Below are 12651 nucleotides of genomic sequence, written 5' to 3' on the forward strand. Positions count from 1 at the left end.
GTTAGCCTAGCTCGTAGCTTTTGTCAGTGGGAGGATCTCTGCCTGCCTGCCCCGTTTCTCAACACCCACTCTGTAAATTTAGCGAACACTGCAGCAAGAAGTGTGTCTGTGTGTGTCACGATCAAGAGGAAGGAGCAAGCAGGGATTAAGATTAATTAAAACCTCTCGTCCGGCTGGTGACAGGTAAATACGAACCGGAGCCTGTGGTTTGACTCAAAAAAAAACAATCCGACTGTCTAATTATAGCTCACTTACTTGGGTGAAAGGGACAAGGTGGTGGCTTTTTCTCCTACTAACATTCGCCTTTTCTCGGGTGGATGACACTTTAATTCCTGACATCGCTGTAATTTACAGTAAGGTCTAAGCAGCGAGGTTGTAGTTGGCGGGGTGTGTTTCTGTACAACTGTTGATAGCTTCATTGCTGGTAGTTTAAAAGTGACGGCACCAGATCAGATCCCGTCGGTATGTTCTCACTGTTCCAAGTGCTGCGACCTCAATAAGGCTAAGCAGTTCCTTATGGCAAATTTCCAAGTGTACCATTCCTGGGAACACTTAATTTTCTCATTGTTATGATTCAGGTTTCCTGTTTAAACTACAAACAGTGCTTTTCAAATATACTGAAAGAAATGTGGAGGATGAACTTTGGACTAATAATGTGTAAATAAGTGAAAATCCAGCCCTGTTACTGGGGATTTAATCTACAATAGAGAAACATATATTGGATAACCTCATACATGTTTTCCTTAGTTTGTTGAAATTAATTAGAAAGCTAACCAAAATTCTTGATGCACCTGGTCTGCAGTCTGAAAGCCAATAGCAGCTTTTAGCACTTTTCTCTATTCTGATTGTTCTTTCTATCCTCAATTTCGTTGTTTGCCAGTGTGAAGTGAAAGGCATTTCTGGCAGATTTATACCTCTAATATTGGAATGTCTTTGAAATGTAGATGCCACATGTGTACTAAATGATTAGTCCCTTGGATGGGTGCAGTGATTTATCACCAGGTGGCCTGGAAGTCATTAGAGACTTCTTCTCTATCACTAAACTAGGCTGTCTGGCTGTAGTTTCAGATTCATCTGCTGAATCTCAGGAAGAAAGCAACTTGGCTTTTATCTCAAAATCTCAAGGCAGCTCTTCAAGACATTAAAATCTCTTTACGTTCAGTTTAGAATATGGATTTTTTTTTAAAAAAACTCTGGCCGTCTAAATGGCAGATTACAGTTCGTGTGAACTACCTGCAGGGTTTTGTTTTTTTATTTTTATTTTATTTTTTTCAAAAAGTGTGAAAATTGTTTAAGCAGCTAAGTCTCATTTGTGCTAACCCATGGTACACATGAAGTTCATCCATCCATCCATCCATCCTCTTCCACTTATCCAATTCAGGGTCACAGCAGGGCCTATTCCAGCTACATATGAAGTTGTTGTTCTAATTTTTTTTAATTTGATTTTGAAAACAATCCAAGTGCTGTTGCACATGAATGGATTATTTGACTGGTCTGTTGACAGACAGACCAGTTGCTCTGTCATCAAGCGAAAAACAAAATGTAAACACTTTTTTAAAGTTTCACAATTATTGAAATATCTTTGAATTTTGTAGAGAACAAGATATGTGAAGTTGGAATTCCACAAATTTTAAGAATCAAGTTATTGTTTTGTTTGTTTTTTAACATTAATAGTTTATTTTTGATCAAATGATTTTAAAATAAATATCTTTTAGGTTTGGACTCTCCCGTGTAGGAACTCATTAGCTAGCCTTGTGGCTTAGCCTCTTTGGGCAATGACACTTTCATTTCTGTCCACCAGTCAATGTTTAGAAATGCAAATATATTTTATAAAAGTTAATAAAAAGCATCAGTGCCATCAGATAACAGACAATTGTTCTCCATTGCAATTTTGCAAATGGCATCCCTCTTTTGACTGTTTACCTGTATGCAAACGAAGCCTGTTCAAATATGTTTTGTAAACTAGCACTTGGAATATAAACAGAAAATTTTCACTACCAAAAAACTCTGTCCTTCTTACCTACAGATTCTAGAAATGCTCATAGAGATTGTGAAGTGCCAGTGAGAAAGAAAACAGCCTGAAAGCTTAGGCTGTGCTCTGAATAACTGACAGATTTCTACTATTGCAAGCCAATCAATTACTCATTTATTTGAGAAAATATTGGACAAGTATTGAGTAGTTATTATCATTATTATGACTTTAAAGATGAGAACAGTTGGCTTCTAAAGGAACAGACAAAAAACAAACTCAGGGAAACTCAGTCCTCTTGGCCAACAAGTCGTCCCTGTTTGACTGCTCATGACCTGAGTTACTGAAGAGAAGTGAGTCCTATGGTAGCTGTTCTCTCTCAGTGTATCCGCTGCTTCTTGCCTTAGAGTTTGCCAGCTGACTGAACTCTGTTGTCTTCCCCTACTTCCTCTCAGCAGGCTTCAAGAGCAAGAGTGTCTTCCTTTGTACTTTTAAAGTCGTGACTGCTTGACAGAAGCAATCTATCTAGGTCATTAATCAGCTGATTATGGTGATCAAACAAGTTTTTGCTGCATGAGACTCCACCTATGTAATTGTGTTGAAACTGCAAACACCTGAAGGAACCTTATTTGCTTTTCTGATCACATGCTTATACTGTTGTTATGAAGTGATAGGCAGTTAGTTTAGTTTATTAAAATCGACCTTCCAGACTCTGCCAGGCCATAACTTTGGCTTAAAGCCATGATTTTCCTGATCTCTTTATCACAAAGCGACCTGAAAGTTGGTACAACTTGGTACAAACCTACAGAACTGCAGCAAGAAAAAAACAACTTATTTCCCAAAATGTCAACAGTCCTTTAATGCATAAAAATCTCTGTTTAGTTTACAATCACCTGGTCGTCTTCATATGGATTAATTGTCCATTGCTGTTAAGAGGCCTAACGAAAGCTATCATATTTGTTTTTTGGTTTGTTTGTTTTTTAATGTCTTGGGCATAGCTGATTTTGGCACATTTGACCATTTCCTTGGGTGTAGCATATGGTCATGACTCGGTGAGACTCAGGAGCTGGGGTTTTTGTGCCCAAAGAATGTGAGAGGCTGACTTGATCTCCTCTGTGTGTTCCTGCTCTTGTGTAATGCAGATCGGCATTGAAACATTTCGTTTTTTTGCGCTGTAGTCAACAGCTTATAGTAAGAGGGCTATATTTGATCAATAAGTACTAGATATGAAATGGCTTGAAGGTCTCTTTCAAATTCCTCCGTGTAATCTTTAATCTTGGTAGATGAGATGTGTGTAGGTGGTGCTGACAGCTGGTCCTGCGGGCTGTCTGCTCTATGTCATACACAGCCTTTGCCAGTTTATGAACTTTGTCCCATTTCTTAGGTTGCCTCGTGCAGAGGTGCAGCTAATTCCTGGGTGCCCTTAGATCTAAAGGTTTCTGGACTGTTTCAGGACTGCACCTCTTGAGGATAGAAGGCACAAGTTGTCTGTTATTGTGAGTTGCGGTTCAGGTGCAGAAGTTGCTTGAGGACATTTTTGTAAAACGCAAGCCCCTGAAGTACATTAAAAGGCCTTTTTCTTCTGTAGTTTGGAGCTACTCTGAAGACATTCAGGCTAGATGGGAATGAATGTTTCTCTGTCAAACTGAGTCAAAATCCAGTCTGGCTTTTATTATTCTGTTAGTTATAAAACCTGTTTCTACAACCAGAGTTGGACAGAGCTCCTTGACAACTCCTGTCTGTGTCAGATTTTTTTTTTTCTTTTACTGTAGTGCACACTATCAGTCCTGTGACCTTGTTATATGTGCAAAACAATCCTGATGGGATTCATTTCCTGTTATATGTTTGCAGGACATGAGAACAAAAAGTCATCATCGCTGTAGTCTCAGGAACAACATGTTTGTTAATAGCTGGATGTTCGTGTATGTTCAGCATTGTTGTTGATATCAAACTCACATGAGCAGAGAGAGGCAGCTCTACCTCAGCGGTCAGGGTCACGCTCTACTCTGCAGTAACTCTGTTCAGCTTGTTGCATAACTCCTGTTGGCCCTTAAGCCTCAGGAAACCTCCTTAGAGAAGGATTGAGGTGGCGTGTTCATTAACCCGGGGCATTGCTCAAATAGTTGTACAGAGTAATGGTGCTTTGCTTTCCCTTTTAATGGTTGTCTTTGGACCAAGTCTTATGACCTAAGTCTTAGACTTAAGACTTAAGTCTTGTTTTACACTTTATCCCCTTCATAAGGACGCTATGCTAAAAATATTTATTCGTGTTTGTTGAATTTTGGTTTGTATTTAACACCTGTTTCATGATGAAATAATAAGATAAATAAAAAAATACATAATAAGTTATTAGAATCATTTTCCGTTCATTGACTGGATAATTAAATCTAGGTCATTTATACCTCTTGATTATATGTGAACAGCTTACCAACTGAAATATTCATCATAATTATTTAAACTTTGATACTTCTCTCTTTTTTTGTGGATGAACAAACAAGATATTCTTACATGTTGGGGGATTTGGAGAGTAAGTGGATTTCGTTACCTTTGGACAGAGTGGCATAAGCTGTTTTTCCCTTAATTCCAGCCTTGAGGTAATTCTGTCTGTACTATCCCTTCATATTTTAACAGACAAGTATAATGTTAGCAGTTCACTCTTATTACCCTTAACAGTATTACTGTTAAATGCATAGCATTTGTAGCCTAATCTAATTTTCAATGCCTGCTACTAGACTTGCCTTTTGAAATACCTACAACTTGACAACAAATACATAAGAGACCATAAAAATGCAAGCTATTGCTTCAGAGCAGTGGGTTTTAATCTTTTTGTGCCAATTTCCAGGCTTCACAGGAAAACCTTTTGTCATGTGTTTGTTTTCTTGGTAAATTGTTTGTATGTAGATAATTGTCATTTTTGTGCTGTTCTTTGTTATTAACCAGGAAAGTGGTCACTGCATTTCTTGACACCAAGTGCAAACAGTAGAGTGGAAATTGTTCCTCGGTTGCTTTTGGGCTCATTTGTCTTAGCATGAGATGAACTGTGAAAAATTAAATGCAGCCTATAGTAGTGCTTTTTTTTTTTTTTCCTGTTTTCCTTCAGGGACCACATAACGCGTTAGCAAGAACATTGTCTTTACAGCGTGGCTCACAGTGTAATGCAGAAATCTTATAAAGTCCTGATAGACAGGATATTGTTCATTCTTTTCAGATTTTTCTTGTAGTTTAATGAAATCAATCTTTTTCTTCAGGCCTGCATTTCAGTGAAATAAATGGAAAGGGACTCCTCGGTTTGAACTGCTATTAACGCAGTCTGCGACCAGGAGTTGTATTGTTTCAACAGAACTCGGCCCTTTATGAAAACAACACAAGGTTCAATGGCAGCTTGTTGCCCCAGAGGCATAAAATACAATCCAGGAAGTCTAGATTTGGTAACAGATCTGTGAACATGAAGGTATTTCAGAGCCCAAAACAATAGCAGCAGCACTATGAGAAAATACCATGCAACTGTGGAAAGTTACTGTGGTGGTAATTATTTTTTAACTTATTCCACTTGAAATGATCCCTTAGAATTAAGGGATTGGCTACCAGAGCGCCTCAGTAGGAGACATTATGTTGCAATGTGAAGTGCAGTCACAATGAATTTTTGCAGGCACCCTAGCTTCATAACTAGAAGGATATTTTTCAAATAAACAAACAGGCTGCTTTTGAGGTTACCCAGAATGCAACCTTGCCTTTTTTTTTTCTTCAAAGGGTCACGACCTTGCTTTGAGATTTTGATGGGAAAAATAAAAATTTCAGGATCATCTCACTAGATAAAAGATGAATGTTGGCTTTTCTTCCAAGTAACTCAATCTTGACTCTAAGGTCAGTTAATTAAAGTTGCTTTGGTGTCATCCTGTGTTGTTTTGTTGTTTTTTTCAGGCAGTGTGCTTCTTTGATGTAAATAAAACTGATTGTCCTCAGCCAGCTCCACCATGATAGTTGAGTTTTTATGAACGTATTCCAGTAATATCTCTGTGCACGTTCAGATGCCTCGAGTTACATTGTGTACAGTCAAAGATATATATGCCAGTTTATTTTGGCTTTTCCAAAGCTTTCAGTAAGAGTGTTAATTTTTTTTTAGTAACAACTGCACCTGCATCCAGTGGGGTTTCTAGTCAGACACTAGTTGTGGTAAGCGATGCTCAAACATGTTTTAATTGAATCAGGGTAAGAAGAGACTTCAGTATGAACGTGGAGAGGATGAGCTAAAGTTTTTTCCATGCTGAATCATGTTGAACAGGTGTCATCTGGAGGATAGAGCAAAATCGATTTCTACTAGCAACCACCTGCCTCTTTAGTAGTTGCTGTCATTAGTATCCATTAGTCCCTAAATTGAGAGCATCAGTCATAGACAGCCTGAGGATTTGGCACCATTTGTGACTATATGGGACATTTTCACGCATAATTTCCTTTTGTCAACGTGTCAAGATGTTCTCTCACAGGCTGCTAATATCAATAGGAAGAACTCAATGTGCAGCTCCAAAGAGCAACTGTGTACATGTGGATGTATGTGAATGTAGGCAAACGTCTGTGCTTGCTTGCACGCATTGCCTCTGGCTGCTCCCTCCATGCTCCGGCTCAGCCGAGGCCTGTCCAAACAGAACTACAGCCAAAAAAGCTCCTCCCAGGCTCCACAGAACAGGAAGTGGGTTGTTTTGTTTCACAGAGGCCTCGGTGCTGCTGTCTCCCACTTGTTTGGCTCTGAACCCATCATCTAGTTGAGAGTATCTCTGGTCCATTTGGCAGTCTCTGAAAAGCAAAAGATGCTGTGTGGTGTCTGTTGAGAAGTATCAGGCACTCTTCAATGCAGCTCATTATTTTTTGTTGTTCTTTTATAGCTGTCAAAGCCTTTTTTTTTTGTTCTTCATGAGCATATTAAACATGCAGAATAACTGGAGTGAGTAAATGGAGTGAGCAGCCTAAATTCAAACTTAAGTATTTGGTGCAGCTTAACAAAAGCTTTGCAGCTGCAGCACGGTTTGTGGGAAGTGTAGGAGTGGGTCCTTGGGCAAAAGACAGAAAATATGATCATACCCATGACCACAATTTCCATAGCAAGAAACAAGTAACCAAGTTGTTATTAAAACTGTCAACCGCCAAACACCCAAAGTTTCCTCCTGGTTATGCCAAGTTTTCATATGCATGGTAATGGAGCTGACAAGTAATTCATTCACTTACCCTTTTCATTTTGCTCTTTCCAGAGCAAAACTACTGATTCGGCCTATTTATTTCTTAACCATGTCCATGTAATTTTATTTTAATAATTGTACGTACTTCCACAGACTGTATTTAAATGAGCTGTTGTCTGATTCGAGGTCAGCTGGTTAGGTGCTGATAGAGATGTTTACTGGCAAAAGTGGTCAATGGAGGATTTACTGAAAAAGTCAAGGCAATATGAGGTTTTCTGGGTACCTTATGCTTCAACTCGTGTCCACTTGGAAAAAAGCTGAAACCAATTATAGACAGTAGCTCCACATGGCTGATTACCGTCAGCAACACATGGTGAAATGCAATTAAATTTCCACATTGTAATGCTATTTCTTAACCCAGGTGTTTACCACAACATAGAATGGGCAGTTAACCAGCTGTCAGCTCTTTTTCCTTCACTGAAATTGCCTCAATTTTACTGGCTGTTGTTTGACCTCTAATTTCTTTGCTTTTTCTGGAAGTCCCATGTCACCCTTACTTTCCAACTTCTAAATATTTCTGCAGCCACAACCCATTCAGATAATTAGTTGTGCTTGGGGGTTTTTTTGGTTAAAATCCCTGGTTTCAGATACTCAGATCTGAAATTCTGTCAGTTTCTTCGTCTTCTGACTGTAAACTGTAATTATTTCTCCACATTTCCAAACACAGCAAACTAATTGCTAGTGATAACCTGCCACAGCATTAACTTTAGGGATGGGTATTATCAAACAGTCTGCAAATTATTCCTGTAGTAAAATCTGTACAATCTGTGGTGTCCCGTTTTCATTTTTCTTGTGTTTGTAAACGGATGAGATGCTAAACAAGCTTATTATTTTTATGGTTATTTTATGACTTGTTAAAAGGTATTCAGAAGATTAATTTTGCACATCCCCCCCCCCCCCCCCCAGCTCTGCATGAAATAAATCATGTCTAACAAGCCGTCCTGATGATACGATATGAAACCAGCAACAGTTTAAATAATGACCTCAGTCTGTGTTTCACTGTGACGTCTGAAGAATGGCTTGATGCTGCTTATTGAAAGCACTGGTGTTGCCATGCATCTGAGCAGCAATTAAAAGTGGGCGTTGGGGCAGACTCGACTTAAAGTTTTGCCTGTAGCACAGAAAGATGAATTTCCCTTGATAAGTCGGTGCCCCTCGTGAAGAGTATTAGTGTCAAGACTGTCTGGCAGAAGGTGGATGAGGTGAGGAGCCAAATGACTATATGCACAGCTGCTCCCAGGCAGCAGGGCTCCAGCTCATCCATCAGCTGCACTGCTAACTCATCCCCATGCATCCCCAAACACACCAGCTGAACTAGTCTTCTGACCTGGGGATACTCCATAATGTTTCTTGATGGTTTGTGCACAAAAACTTGCAAAGCTTCTTAAAGCATAGGTATAACATTTAATTGATTTTGATTTAGGGCTAGGATGCCTGCACAGTACACACATGGAAACAAAACGAGTTTAGTGTTTTGGCTTTTTTAGGATGCCACCAACTACTCTAATTTCCTTACACTTTTCTCCTCCTTGCAAGCCAGCAGAGGATGATAACAAATCCCTTCATTTCCTAGCTTGTCTCAACATGTCTTTTATTCCTCTCCTTCACTCCAGTCTCATCCTCCATCTCTTCTGTTTGTGTGGCTTTGTAGACTAGATTTGGCATTGGGGATTCAAGGTCTGTGACTGCATTTTGCCGTGACAGTATGTAGATCAGAGCTTTCCCGAAGGTGTAATGCCGTACGGTCTGTCAGAAATGTCAGAGTGGTTGCTTTGGAGCTACACTGCTTGAGCAAGGAAAAAAAGCACTGTGTTCTTGATTTATCTTATGATCCCTACAAATAATTTAAATAACTACTATGTAAAATCCACAAATAGATGAGACGGTTAATGTGTTGTTTGACTTCAGGCAGACATGTTTTGAAGAACTTCTTGTTGTTCTCCCAACAGAAATGGCAGCCATTCGGAAGAAGCTGGTGATTGTTGGAGACGGAGCTTGTGGGAAAACATGTCTTCTCATTGTTTTCAGTAAAGATCAGTTTCCCGAAGTCTATGTCCCTACTGTGTTCGAGAACTACATCGCTGACATCGAGGTTGACGGAAAACAGGTTTGTGCTATTTACACAAAAACTGACTCGATTAAAGTGATGGTGTCTCTCGTCATGAACACAGAAATGCTTTTCAATTATTTAGGCTAATTATAGATTTAAGAACATGAGAGTGTAAGTAAAGTCCAATCCACCTCAATTACTGCTGCTACTGTCAACCTCTCCCATCTCTCACACCAGACAGTTTGCACTAATGTTGCCAGATGTACTATAAACACTTGAGGTTTTTGTTTGTTTGTTTGTTTGTTTTTTAAGTAGTTGACCAAAGTAGGCTTCTAATTATGATGATGCAACTGCTGGCTGAGAATGCAAGTGTGAAGTGGATTTTATAATATTTCAGGAGCTAGCTTTCTGAAGGACTACATTAAACGAAATTAAAACAGGCCACAGGCACCAGTTGAAAATTAAGAAGATACATTTTTCTTAATTGCGGCGTAAATATAATCTTGGTTTCCACAAATTACAAAAAAAAAATATCAACACTTAATTTTTTTTATTGGGGTACTCTGAAAGAGTAGTGACCTTATTAGCCAGACAAGAGATAATGTGCTATCGACACCATTGTTTACGTGTGTGTGTGTGTGTGTTTTTGCTCCTGGACAAGAGCTGCATGCACAGCCTTAAACAAGAGAAAACAAACCTCTGTACAGTTTTTTTGTGCGTGTGACGTCTTGAATCTGAGTCATGGGAAGGTGGTGAGGGTGGCGTTGAAACTGCAGATGCCTCGTTATGTCCAATCGTTTTATTTTTTTTCTTTAGCCGACCATCACTACACAACTTGGCAAAACAGGAAATGACTCTACTTCCCAGCTTCCTGTTCAGACGGGGAACAGGGATGTATCTTAGCAATCCCATTCCTTCCCTCAGGATCACCATCCTCATGCTACTGCCTGATAAACGTGCCTCACTTCCTGTCCTTGTCCTGGCTGCACTTCTTAGGTGAAGGTAGGCAGGAGGTTAAAGCTCTTGTTCTGGACAGGAAATTTAAAGTTAGGGAGCCATGATGCACAGATTAGAAAGGGATCATTTTGGAAAAGATGTGAGTGTCAAGTCTTTGAGTGTCTCTATGGAGGATAACCATCCCGTCAGATTTAGCTTCTTACACAACAGGATGGATTAGATTTGTGTTCAGCCCCAAGTTTTTAGCTCCTCAACCCCCACCCCATGAGGCAAAGATGCTCTCATCGTCAGCGGACTGAGCCGATTCCACAAATAGCTGGGGGGTTTTGGGTCTTTTTCCTCTGTCTTTCCCTTCCTGAACTCTGCAGCTTACAACTAGTCCAGTGGGAACATAGCTCTGGTTCCTCATGCAGTCTCAACAGTGTTCGGCCACCTCCCACCTTCTGCCTCTGCAAACCTCTATTTTGGGACTGTTAACTGATTTTTGTGCTTTCTGTGGGCAGACAAAAATCTGTCATTCAGCAAAGTTCTGGTATTTAAACTTTGCAAAAGTTTCTTTTTTCTTTTTCCATTGAATCCAATGAGTCAGCTGAAGAGCAAACTCAAGGGAAGCTGGGCTGTTGATGCCCTTAGAGGGAGACACGCTAACCGGTTTGATGGTTGCTAATCTCTCACTTTCCCTAATTGAATTAATCAGTGGTGTGATGGGATGAGCCCAGTCACCAAGTTCATTTCCACAACACTGACAGCCTTACACAACTAACAGACTTACAGTATGAAGCCCTGATTAGGTCAGAGCTGCTGGGGTGATTTAAAAAAAAAAAGAAAAAAAAAGAATTCACTTTAAGATGAAGAAAGTAGTTGTAGCCAGAGGGGAAAGCGATACTATGTCAGATACTTCCAGCATTGTTTGGTTCCCCATATTTAAACCTCCAGCCTTTGGGAAGATTACTCAGATCCTCCACATGCCTCAGAATTTCTGCGTCATTGAGCAGAAGTGATGTCATGACTGGTTATCTGTTGCATTCGTCTCCATTAGTGGGCAACGGTATGTTAACTGTTTACAAGATAAGTCTGTGTTTATAAAGATGAGTAATATTAAGGAGCAAAACTGCATTTGTTCTCTGTTCCAGATGAATCCATGTTTTGATGTTGTGTTTTTTCCAGGTGGAGTTGGCATTGTGGGATACCGCAGGCCAGGAAGACTATGACAGGTTGAGGCCTCTCTCTTACCCCGATACAGATGTCATCCTGATGTGCTTCTCCATTGACAGCCCAGACAGTTTAGGTGAGGAAAGAATAATGTAGAGTAGTCTGTTTTAAAATGTCATATTACAAATGATGAATAACGAAACTTATAGTACTTATAACTTATATTCCATTAAAATGATCGTTCATGAACATATTGCTCTATTTTACATAACCAAACGTAGGTCAAATAAGCGAGAGAGGGTCCTTGTAAAATACCCTAATATACTTGATGGGATTAATGCAGCTAAAAACATCTTTGCCTCAAGGAGGCTGCAGAGCAATCCATCATGAGAAGTGTTCTGCACTGTGACTCTGCACTGCTTGTCCTCTTTTTATAGTTCTCCTCCCTATACTGAGTATTTCAGCTCACTTCTTGTCTTTCCTGGGACAGAAAATATCCCTGAAAAGTGGACGCCTGAGGTGAAGCACTTCTGTCCCAATGTTCCCATCATCCTGGTGGGGAACAAGAAGGACCTGAGGAACGATGAGCATACACGGAGAGAGCTAGCCAAGATGAAGCAGGTACAAAGGCCCCTGACGGTCAATGAACAGTGGAATGAGCTAATCTAATGCAGGTAGAGAGCTCTTGAAATCTCAGGCACTAAAAGGCACTGGATATGTGCTGGGTTGAAACATTTCATTTGTTAGGATTTTGTTTGACATATTTAGGCACGTGTTATTGACCCTTTTAAAAAAATAAATAAATAAAAAAGGGTCATGTAGCACTACCATCCTGTGAATGTTTGCAGTCTCACATTTATTTCTAAAGAAGCTACATGACAGATGACGTTAATCTTGCTTTTCCTGCTTCACCAGCGTACTCTGTTTAAGAACTGTCAGCTTATAGAAACACTAAAGGCCTGTGTGTAGAAATGGAAAATTCATTATTGTACAGGGTTTCAACCACATGTTTACGACATTAAACCACCAGTGTATTAACTACAGCATCAATCTCACAGCTTACTGACAGTGACAGGACTTTTCTTAATATTTTTCGACCACATCAGAACTATGACAGGACAAATGTTCTAATCCAGAACAGCATGTGAAAAGCAGAAGCCTCAGATGGCTGTACAGTCAGAGCATGAAATATGATTCAGGGAAGCTGGTTTAATTTGTCACCGAGTATGAACGCTTATCGCAAAACACAGCGTTCGTACTGCAAAGAAGATATTATGTAATTGGACACTTTC

At 39.7% G+C, this 12651-nt stretch overlaps 1 protein-coding gene across 1 annotated transcript in view; it reads left to right on the top strand.

Moving 5' to 3' along the window:
• Positions 1-12651, top strand: part of LOC147331228 (rho-related GTP-binding protein RhoA-D-like) — a 16386-nt gene continuing 3735 nt past the window's right edge. Inside the window, exons 1-4 of the mRNA XM_086293395.1 lie at positions 1-183; positions 9150-9307; positions 11375-11495; positions 11850-11980. Of these exons, the coding sequence (XP_086149521.1) occupies positions 9152-9307; positions 11375-11495; positions 11850-11980 (408 nt within the window). The 5' untranslated portion in view covers positions 1-183; positions 9150-9151. The remainder of the gene's footprint in view (positions 184-9149; positions 9308-11374; positions 11496-11849; positions 11981-12651) is intronic.

Source organism: Aulonocara sp. 'chitande type north' Nkhata Bay, linkage group LG5 (genome assembly GCF_057382095.1).
Source record: "Aulonocara sp. 'chitande type north' Nkhata Bay isolate Kocher_YH1m ecotype deep benthic linkage group LG5, A_spYH_male_GT1.1, whole genome shotgun sequence".
NCBI lineage: Eukaryota > Metazoa > Chordata > Actinopteri > Cichliformes > Cichlidae > Aulonocara > Aulonocara sp. 'chitande type north' Nkhata Bay.